This window comes from Salvelinus alpinus, chromosome 2 (assembly GCF_045679555.1).
Source record: "Salvelinus alpinus chromosome 2, SLU_Salpinus.1, whole genome shotgun sequence".
Taxonomy (NCBI): domain Eukaryota; kingdom Metazoa; phylum Chordata; class Actinopteri; order Salmoniformes; family Salmonidae; genus Salvelinus; species Salvelinus alpinus.
Window position 1 is genome coordinate 89,382,388 of NC_092087.1, and position 11,532 is coordinate 89,393,919.

General features: G+C 43.3%; 1 protein-coding gene across 1 annotated transcript in view; it reads left to right on the plus strand.

Moving 5' to 3' along the window:
• Window positions 1-5,900: 5,900 nt before the first annotated feature.
• LOC139568105 (lysyl oxidase homolog 4-like) overlaps window positions 5,901-11,532 on the plus strand; it is a 42,570-nt gene continuing 36,938 nt past the window's right edge. Inside the window, exons 1-3 of the mRNA XM_071389800.1 lie at window positions 5,901-5,991; window positions 8,167-8,442; window positions 8,782-9,398. Of these exons, the coding sequence (XP_071245901.1) occupies window positions 8,178-8,442; window positions 8,782-9,398 (882 nt within the window). The 5' untranslated portion in view covers window positions 5,901-5,991; window positions 8,167-8,177. The remainder of the gene's footprint in view (window positions 5,992-8,166; window positions 8,443-8,781; window positions 9,399-11,532) is intronic.

Sequence of the window (11,532 nt, forward strand, 5' to 3'; positions counted from 1 at the left end):
GTACCTTGACACAGTACCTTAATACAGTACCTTAACACAGTACCTTGACACAGTACCTTGACACAGTACCTTGACACAGTACCCTGATACAGTACCTTGACACAGTACCTTGATACAGTACCCTGATACAGTACCTTAATACAGTACCTTGATACAGTACCTTGACACAGTACCTTGATACAGTACCTTGACACAGTACCTTGATACAGTACCTTGACACAGTACCTTGACACAGTACCTTGATACAGTACCTTGATACAGTACCTTGACACAGTACCTTGATACAGTACCTTGACACAGTACCTTGATACAGTACCTTGATACAGTACCTTGACACATTACCTTGATACAGTACCTTAATACAGTACCTTGACACAGTACCTTGATACAGTACCTTGATACAGTACTTTGACACAGTACCTTGACACAGTACCTTGACACAGTACCTTGACACAGTACCTTGACACAGTACCTTGATACAGTTTTCATACCCCTTTGATTACTTCACATTTTATTATCTTACAACGTGGAAGTAAAATGTAATTTTTGGTCAATAACCTACTGAAATAACTCTGTAATGTCAAAGTGGAAGAAAAAATTGAGTTAAAAAAATAATAATATAAAAAATGTCAAAACTCAAATCTAGTCCCTGCATAATTATTCAGCCCCTTTGTTTATAAGGCCTAATATGCCTTATAAGTTACATGGACTCACTCTGTGTGAAATAACAGCGGTTGAATGACTAACCCATCCTATGACCCGCATTCATACAGCATCTGTATTGTCCCTCAGTCAAGACTCAACTACAAAGACCAGGGAGCTTTGAGAAAGCCTCATGAAGAAGGGCAGTGATTGGTAGATGGGTAACAATAACAAATCAGACATTGAATATCTCTTTAAGCATCAAGTTCATAATGATACTGTGGATGATGTATTAAACCACCCAGACACATCAAAGATACAGTCGTCCTTCTGAACTGAGCTGCAGGACAGGAAGGAACCTGCTCAGCGATGTTACCATGAGGCCATTGGTGATTTTAAAACAGTTACAGAGTTCTGTGACTGTGATAGGAGAAAACTGAGGATGGATCAACAACATTGTAGTGACTCCACAATGATTACTTAAATGTGTGAAAAGAAGAATACAAGTATATAGAATACAAATGTTCCAAAACATGCATGTATGCAACAAGTCACTGAAGTAATACTGCAAAACATTACTGAAAAGGAATACACTTTTTGGCCTAAATGCAAAGCCTTATGTTTGGGGCAAATCCAACACACCACATCACTGAGTAACTGCCTTCTTATTTTCAACCATGGTGGTGGCTGCATCATGGTATGGGTATGCTTGTCATAGGCAAATACTAGGGTGTTTTTCAGGATAAAATGAAAAGGGGTGGAGCTAAGCACAGGCAAAATCCTAGAGGAAAACCTGCTTTACACCACACTCTACACTGGTCAGCTCTACACTGGAGTTTCTTACAAAGAAGACAGTGAATGTTCCTGAGTGGCCTAGTTACAGTTTTGATTTAAATCTGTTTGACAATCCAACATCTTGACAGAGCTTGAAGAATTCTGAAAGGAATAATGGGCTAATATTGCACAACCCAGGTGTGTAAAGCTCTAAGAGACTAACCCAAGAAGACTCACAGCTGAAATCACTGCCAAAGGTGTTTCTAACATGTATTAACTCAGAGAGCTGAATACTTTTGCAACAACTAGATTGATGTATTTTCCCTTTAGAAATAATTCACCTTTTTCTTCCACTTTGACATTACAGAGTATTTTGTGTAGATTGGAGATATGTTTTTAAACAATTAAATCCATTTTTATCCTACTTTGTAACAATACAATGTAAATAAATCCAAGGGGTAGGACTACTTTTGCAAGGCAGTGTACATACAGCCCTCATCTACACAAGTGCCTAGGCTTGGAGACAGGAGCTGTGGACTGTTTCTAGACCACGTCATCCTCTTTTCTTCACTTTGAGTTGAGTCGTTCATATGTGAACTTTGAGTTGAGTCGTTCATATGTGAACTTTGAGTTGAGTCATTCATATCTGAACTTTGAGTTGAGTCGTTCATATGCGAACTTTGAGTTGAGTCGTTCATATGTGAACTTTGAGTTGAGGCGTTCATATGTGAACTTTGAGTTGAGTCATTCATATCTGAACTTTGAGTTGAGTCGTTCATATGTGACCTTTGAGTTGAGTCGTTCATATGTGAATTTTGAGTTGAGTCATTCATATCTGAACTTTGAGTTGAGTCGTTCATATGCGAACTTTGAGTTGAGTCGTTCATATGCGAACTTTGAGTTGAGTCCTTCATATGTGAACTTTGAGTTGAGTCGTTCATATGTGAACTTTGAGTTGAGTCCTTCATATGCAACTTTGAGTTGAGTCGTTCATATGTGAACTTTGAGTTGATTCGTTCATATGCAACTTTGAGTTGAGTCGTTCATATGTGAACTTTGAGTGAAGTTGAATCATGAAGACATACAGAACACTATTTTAAGGTTTTATTTTTTTACCACATGGTTAAAGTGAGCTTAAAGTTAAGTTTATAATGGAGGATTTTTCCATCATCTTCATTAAACAAAGGCTTGTGTGGGAACATGAAATCCTTTAAGACGTTTTATACCAGTGCTAAGTCTCAATAATGAGGCTATTGACATTTAAAGACCCCAACATCTCTTTAAAAACTATGGTGGTGATGTCATTATTTCTACAGTGGGCTGGCTGAGCCCCTCCCCCTTTTTACAGGCACGCTATGATGATGTCACAGAGGGCAAATGACAATCCCATTTAAAACATTGAAAAATGATTTATAGAATACACTTGACCGCTGAAAGCACTCAATACAGAATTACCACATTCTTAGGCCCAATCACAAATCGCTCCCTAAACCTAATGCCCTATGCACTTGTGGAGATATGAGAGGATTTGATTGGTATAAGCAATATGGTTGAAACTTCCACCCCTAGCCTATCAGAGGGCAAGGCCTACCACCATAGTTTTAGCTACACCTGTGGATAGGGCTTAGGGGTCCATTTGGGACAGGACCTTCACATGTTGAATGGAGATGATGTTTATTTACGTCAACAACAAGACATGTGAGTGGATCACAGAGAGAATGGTTTCACTCAGGTACAGGAAAAGAAACACAGTGAAGTCGGAAGTGATTGAAAAATCATTGTGATTTATATGAATGGACACAAGCAGCTTCTCAGAGGCCTTCTTGTTGTCCATGAACTGGCCCTCGGGGATGACGCTGGCGTTCAGTACTTTGTACCTGAATGAGGAGACAGTTTTAAGACAATCCCAGTTGTAATAGGTTGGTTATACAGTGAGGTCCAAAATGATTGACACCCTTGATAAAGATGAGCAATAATGACTGTATAAAATAAATAATTGAAATACTGAGCTATATTGTGTGCTACAAAAAATGAGGAACTTATATTATTTTATACTAATACAATTGCCAGAGAAAGAGATCTTGTTTAACAAGTAATACGTTTTTCCTCAAAAGGTAGAGGTCAAAATAATTGACACCCCTAATGACTCTTGTAAATAAAGTAGTCTTAGTTGTGTTTTATGTAGTTGTGGTCTGCTTCGTTGTGTTGTGGATACAGTAGCTAAGTTAAACAGTAGGCCTCAGCTCAGTTCCAATGTTTTAGCTTATAGTTAATATTGGATATAAACAATCGTAGTAGTCTTCCATTGTTTGCTGTAAAACATTTTGATTCATGTGCATTTGTAACGTTCCATATGAATGCCCCATTGTCTCCAAGGTTACCATTGTTTGCATTGTGTGTGTGTTCACAACCTCTGTGTGACACTCTCCAGACAGGAAGTTCAGGCTGGCCTTTTCCTTGTAGTAGAGTGTATTGTTTTACAGTAGTCAGACACTGTCGCTGACTATCAAATAAATAACTCTACTTCTACTTTTCATATGCTTTTATTATAATACATTTTTGTTGTTATATGTTTTTTATTTGTTTCTTGTGTTATTATTATGATCATTATTGTTGTTATTATTATATTATTATTTTTATTATTATTATTATTATTGTAGTTTTTGTTATTATTATTATTATTGTTATTATTATTTATGTTTAAGACTGGTTTGTTATGATTTGTCTGCTCTTTACCTGGTCAAGTGGAAGAGATGGGTGGGGGGAGGGTAGGGTTGTGGGTGGGGGGGTAGATGTAAAATTGGGTGAGAGGTGGGGTTAAAAGTGGGTGGGCAAGAAAATGCATATTCCTGTTGTATGAATTACTGTTGTGAAAATATCATACCCCCTAGACATGCTAACCTGTTATTGACAATGGTGAGAAGTTAGCATGTCTTGCGGTATGATCATTGACCCTCTGTAACCTTCTCACTCATCAAAATTCATGATTCATTCAGGATTATCCGTAATCATGTTAGCATCCACATTAATGTAGAAGTGTTTAGAAACATATTCTATTCTTATTTACTGTGTAATAAAAATTACTCCCTTAGGACACAAAACATTATTTACCATCCATTTCTAACGGACACAAAATAATCTAAATTACAAGCAAAACGAACTGCAAATGCATCCAACAATTTTATAAATTCACAAGCTTGTGTTAGTACAAAATAATATAATTTCCCCTTTTTTTGTTTCATACAATATATCTTAGTATTTTAATGATTTATTTTATACAGTCATTATTGATCATCTTCATCAAGGGTGTCAATCATTTGGGACCCCACATCTGTTATCTCTTCCTATATAGAATAAACACTGTGCCTTAAACAAAGTTCCTGACATTTCTGTTAAGTAACTTTCTGGCCTTACACAAGTGAGTAGGGCAGGGAAGTTACAAAACAGAGTTACAAAAGAGAGAGAGCAGGAGAGAGAGAGAGGGAGAGGGAGAGGGAGAGGGAGAGGGAGAGGGAGAGAGAGAGGGAGAGGGAGAGGGAGAGAAAGAGAGAGAGCAAGATATAGAGAGAGAGCGAGAGAGAGGGAGAGGGAGAAAGAAACGACAGAGAGAATAAATTGACAGATATAAATAGTGAAAGAAAATGAAAAAGGGAAAGAGGGAGGAGCAACAGTTTTCAACAGGTTATTGCTGAAGTGCATGTATTTATTTCACTGCACCACTAATTGTGGGTGTTGGTTTGAGCCCAGGATCCTTCTGTACAATTAGACCGAGAGAGAGGGGGGGGGGGTGTAGAGAGAGAGGGGGAGGTGGAGACAGAGAGAGAGAGGGGAGAGAGACAGAGAGAGAGGGGGGAGAGGGAGACAGAGAGAGAAGGGGGGAGAGAGACAGAGAGAGAGAGAGAGGGAGACAGAGAGAGAGGGGGGAGACAGAGAGAGAGAGAGGGGGAGACAGAGAGAGAGTGGGGGGAGACAGAGAGAGAGAGAGATAGAGAGTGGGGGGGGCAGAGAGAGAGGGGGGAACAGAGAGAGAGAGAGGGGGGGGCAGAGAGAGAGAGAGATTTGGGGCTCCTGGTTGGGTGGGCAGAGGGGGTAAGAGTAGGTAGGTGGATTTGTGGCGGCAGGTAGTCTAATGGTTAGAGCTAGGCTACCTCGAATCCCTGAGCTGACAAGGTAAAAATCTGTCGCTCTGCCCCTGAACAAGGCAGTTAACCCACTGTTCCCTGGTAGGCCGTCATTGTAAATAAGAATTTGTTCTTAACTGACTTGCCTAGTTAAATAAAGGTTAAATAAATAAAAACATTGTTTTAAGGGTAACAGGTGTGAGTGGAGGTTAGGGGTTCAAGTGAAAGGACCAGCATATGAAAAGGACTAAATGGAGAAAAAATAACTTTTACATAATGGAGAAAAAATGGGAGGGATGGAGAAAGTGACTAAAACGAGGGAGTGACAGAGAAAGAGGGAGGGAGAGAACAGAGAGAGCCAGACAAGTCTTCATGCCCTCTTTCTTTCATTCACTCACCCACTCCGTCCCAGCGAGAGAGACCCGGTGACTCCGAGACAGAGCCCAACTGACAGGTGAGTTATGAATTTATTTAGTTCACTTTTATTCATCCCATCCCTTCTTCATTTTCTCTCTCCTCACTCTTTTAATTTGTTCTTTCTCTCATCTTTATTTTATCTTTATATCTATTTATCTCCATCCTATCCATCTCTGTCATATACCTCCATCTCTTCTGTCTTCACTCTTCACTTCTCTTCTCTCCAGTCCTCTCCTCCTATCTTCTTCTCTTCTCTCCAGTCCTCTTCTCCTCCTATCTTCTTCTCTTCTCTCCAGTCCTCTTCTCCTATCTTCTTCTCTTCTCTCCAGTCCTCTTCTCCTCCTATCTTCTTCTCTTCTCTCCAGTCCTCTTCTCCTCCTATCTTCTTCTCTTCTCTCCAGTCCTCTTCTCCTCCTATCTTCTTCTCTTCTCTCCAGTCCTCTTCTCCTCCTATCTTCTTCTCTTCTCTCCAGTCCTCTTCTCCTCCTATCTTCTTCTCTTCTCTCCAGTCCTCTTCTCCTCCTATCTTCTTTCATCTCTCCATCCCTCGCTGGGTCTCACTCCCCCCCACACTTTTCTTCTCTCCTTTTTTGTTCCCCTCCTCTCTCCCACCTCTCCTCTCCTCCTGCGTTCTCTTCTCCTCCTTTCTCCTCCTTTCTCCTCTTCTCCTCTCTCCCACCTCTCTCTTCCTCTTCTCCTCTTCTCCTCTCCACCTCTCTCCTCCGCTCTCCTCTCCTCCACCTCTCTCCTCCGTTCTCCTCTTCTCCTCTCCTCCTCTTCTCCTCTCCTCCACCTCTCTCCTCCTCTCCTCTTCTCCTCTCCACCTCTCTCCTCCGTTCTCCTCTTCTCCTCTCCCCCTCCTCTCCTCCTCTCTCCTCCGTTCTCCTCTTCTCCTCTCCCCCTCCTCTCCTCCTCTCTCCCCCTCTTCTCTCTCCTCTCTACCTTCATGGTTACAGCATTTAGATTCTCCGGTGTCGTGCTTCCCTTGTCTTGTCTTGTCTAGAACCAAATGTTACCCAACACTGTAACCTTCCACTAATTTGACTGTGGATGTGTCTCAATACTCTACAGTGGATTTCTCCCTCCTCTTCTCCTTTCCTGTCTTTGTCTCCTTCCCTTCATCTGTACTGATGTAAACGTGATGTGAAAGCACCGGACAGATGAAAGGGCAGTCATCCATACTCTCACCTGTTCTGGATCTTCATATTAGTGCAGATGAAGGCAAGGAGACGAGGAGAGGAAGCCATTAGTCAGAGTATTGAGATGCAGCTCATCTTACACACAGTAGCAGCCTGATACTCCGTTGTTTGTGTGTGTAGGCATTTTTAAGGCCCTGTTTATTTGCCTGCCTGGCTGTCTCAGTATAACTAGCGATGTTTGAGGGTTTGTGGACGGGCCTCTGCGGTGTGGCCTGGCTAGCCGTGCTGATTTTAGCTTTGGTCGGTCGCTACTCTCTTCCCCTCTCTGGTTAACTCCCTAATGGCACCTTATTCCCTATATAGTGCACTATGGGCCCATGGGGCTCTGGTCTAAAGTAGTGCACTATGTAGGGAATAGGGTGCCATTTGGATGCATAGTGAGACACTGAGTGCTTCTGTGCGTCTCTTATCAGTGTTATTTCCACTGTGCTTCGGGGTGTGACTGTTCTCTAAAGCTGTTGGATAAATGGAGGTATGTGCATGGCTAATGACATGTTTCCACAGTGGAATGTTTCCATGTGAACTGAGGGTTCTACTGGGGGTTTGTGCACAAAAAAAATATCATTTCAAAAGGCTTCTCATGTTGGTAGTTTACAATAGTGTTTATTGTTTTTATGGGATTTTCACAAGTGTCTGAGAAACAATGTATTTCTTGTCCGTGATTTTAAGTAATATGCTCTGTCTCTATGTCTCTCTCTGTCTCTTTCTCTCCCTCCCTCCCTCTCCCTCTCTCGCTGTCTCTCCCTCTGTCTCTCTATCTCCCTCTTTGTCTCTCTCTGTCTCTCTGTCGCTCTCTTTCTCTCTGTCTCTGTCGCGCTCTCTCTCTCTGTCGCTCTCTCTCTCTGTCTCTCTCTCTGTCGCTCTCTCTCTGTCTGTCACTCTCTCTGTCGCTCTGTCTCTCTATCTCTCTCTTTGTCTCTCTATCTCTCTCTTTGTCTCTCTATATCTCCCTCTTTGTCTCTCTCTCTTGCTCTCTGTCTCTCTCTGTCTCTCTCGTGATCTCTCCGTTCCAGACTGAGTAAGGATGTTGGGCCTCCTCCTGTGTGTGAGTTCCCTCCTCTTCCCCCTCCTCCCCCCCTCCCTCGCCCAGGGATCAGGGCCGAGGGTGCGCCTGGCAGGTGAGAGGCGGGGCCCCAACGAGGGTCGCGTAGAGGTGTTCTATAACGGGGCGTGGGGGACGGTGTGTGATGACGAGGTGGATATTAACCTTGCCAACGTGGTGTGTCGAGAGCTGGGCTTCTCACGCAGTCTCACCTGGGCTCACAGCTCTAAGTTTGGAGAAGGACAAGGTATGGTAACACCTTTATTCAATCAATCAATCCATTAATTAATCAAACGTATTTTATAAAGCCTTTTATATTTTATTTTTATTTTGGGGAGGATTGGGCTAGGACAAGGTACAGTAACACCTTTATTCATTTGCTTACTTCCTTAATAATCCTCTTCGTTGCTGGAACATAAGGCTTTCACAAGAGAGCGCCACTGTTGCCTATCTTCTGCCTGTCTGGAGATTGAGTTTCGTGACATCGGTTCAACCTTTACTTATGTGGGCTGGTCAATCAGTTGTATCTTATTGATCGCTCTTGATTGGCTGCTAACGAGGAAGTGTGCTCTTCTTCTCCCATTAGGTCTGATCTGGTTGGATAACGTGAACTGCATGGGGACGGAACTCTTCCTGTCTGACTGTCACTCCAACGGCTGGGGGATAAATGACTGCACCCACTCTGAGGACCTGGGGGTCGTCTGTAGCACCCAGAGGAGGGTCGACTACTCCCCTAACCAGGTAGAGGGCTCCCCCGCATCCCTGTCCGTCCCAGTGGCCTCGGCCCGACCACAGAGGATCCCCAACCTCTCCACGCTGCCACGTCTATCCACAGTCCAAGACAGGGTGGCCCCACCTCCCCCTGCTCACATCACATCCCCCGGGAGAAGGGGTCATGAGATCGCCCTCCACCGCAGCACCCCCAGAGGTCAGGGTCAAAGTTCACGGCAACAGCGTCGGGGTCATGATATCCACTTGCGTACCCGGAGCGGCCAGAGTCAGGCGGGAGGGGAGGCCAGGACGAGACAGGAGAACCCGGCCGTGCCCCAGGGGCATCAGATCCCCCCCCGGCTGGGGAATGGTGCAGCCTACAGGCAGGCCCAGGAGGTGGTGCGGACCGGACCACAGGCGGCCAGATGGGAGGCAGAGATCACCAGGCAGCCCAGTGGGAACCATGTTGAACCAGACATCACAGACGGACAGGTGAGGAAAAACACTTTCTCTCATTCTCTCTGTCTTGCTCTGCCTCTCTCTTTCTTCCCCTTTCTCTCTGTCACATTCACAAACACACACTCAACCCCCCCCCCCCCCCACACACACACACATACTCGACATCCCCCACACACACACCCCCCACACACAACACCCCAACACTACTGTACTGTACCCTACCCACGGTCGCCGCAAGTAGCCCCATGGCGACTCCCGGGGTACAGGAAGCTGATTGGTGGAGCCAGGAGCCCACAGCCCGATAGGCACGCCGTAATTACAGACGGCCCTAAAACCAGGCCTTTTCCGGATCCAATTCATAATGGGCAGTATCCCTCACGTTCAGGCCTCAACCTCTAGTAGTTAAACAGACCCAACTCCCTAAACACAGGGCTATTTCCAGAGCCTCCACAGAGGAAAGACCAGTCCATCTATCACCCCTGTTAGACCTCGTAACATGGTATCTACTGAGGCTAAGTTCACCACCTTACGACTGTTTTGGAATGTAATACACGCGCATATGTATGCGCGTACACACACATATACACACACATTATACACACATTATACACACATATATAGATACACACACACATATACACACACATATACACACACATTATACACACATTATACACACATATATAGATACACACACACATATACACATACATATACACACATTATACACACATTATACACACATATATAGATACACACATACATATACACATACATATACACACATTATACACACACATATATACACATTATACACACACATATATACACATTATACACACACATATATAGATAAACACACATTATACACACACATTCTACACACATTATACACACACATATATAGATACACACACATATACACATACATATACACACATTATACACACATACTGTATATACACAACCGTTCAAAAGTTTGGGATCACTTAGAAATGTCCTTGTTTTTGAAAGAAAAGCACAATTTTTGTCCATTAAAATAACATCAAATTGATCAGAAATACAGTGTAGACATTGTTAATGTTGTAAATGACTATTGTAGCGGGAAACGGCTGATTTTTTATGGAATATCTACATAGGCGTACAGAGGCCCATTATCAGCAACCATCATTCCTGTGTTCCAATGGCACGTTGTGTTAGCTAATCCAAGTTTATCATTTTAAAAGGCTAATTGATCATTAGAAAACCCATTTGCAATTATGTTAGTGTAACCGATGTGAAATGGCTAGCTAGTTAGCGGGGTGCACGCTAAGATCGTTTCAATGGGTGACGTCACTTGCTCTGAGACCTTGAAGCAGTTGTTCCCCTTGCTCTGCAATGGCTTTTGTGGCACGATGGGTAACGATGCTTCGTGGTAGGCAGTTGTTAATGTGTGCAGAGGGTCCCTGGTTTGAGCCCAGGTAGGGGCGAGGAGAGGGACGGAAGCTATACTGTTACATTAGCACAGCTGAAAACTGTTGTCCTGACTAAAGAAGCAATAAAACTGGCCTTCTTTAGACTAGCTGAATATCTGGAGCATCAGCATTTGTGGGTTTGATTACAGGCTCAAAATGGCCAGAAACAAAGGCCTTTCTTCTGAAACTCGTCAGTCTATTCTTGTTCTGAGAAATGAAGGCTTTTCAATGCGAGAAATTGCCAAGAAACTGAAGATCTCGTACGCAAACTGTACAGCGCAAACTGGCTCTAATCAGAATAGAAAGAGGAGTGGGAGGCCCCGGTGCACAACTGAGCAAGAGGACAAGTACATTAGAGACGCCTCACAAGTCCTCAACAAAACACCAGTCTCAACGTCAACAGTGAAGAGGCGACTCCGGGATGCTGGCCTTCTAGGCAGAGTTCCTCTGTCCAGTGTCTGTGTTCATTTGCCCATCTTAATCTTTTCTTTTTATTGGCCAGTCTGAGATATGGCTTTTTCTTTGCAACTCTGCAACTCTGCCTAGAAGGCCAGACGTCTGGTGTCACCTCTTCACTGTTGACGTTGAGATTGGTGTTTTGCGGGTACTTTTTAATTAAGCTGTTGTAGCCGTTTCCCGCTACAATAGTAATTTACAACATTAACACTGTCTACACTGTATTTCTGATCAATTTGATGTTATTTTAATGGGCA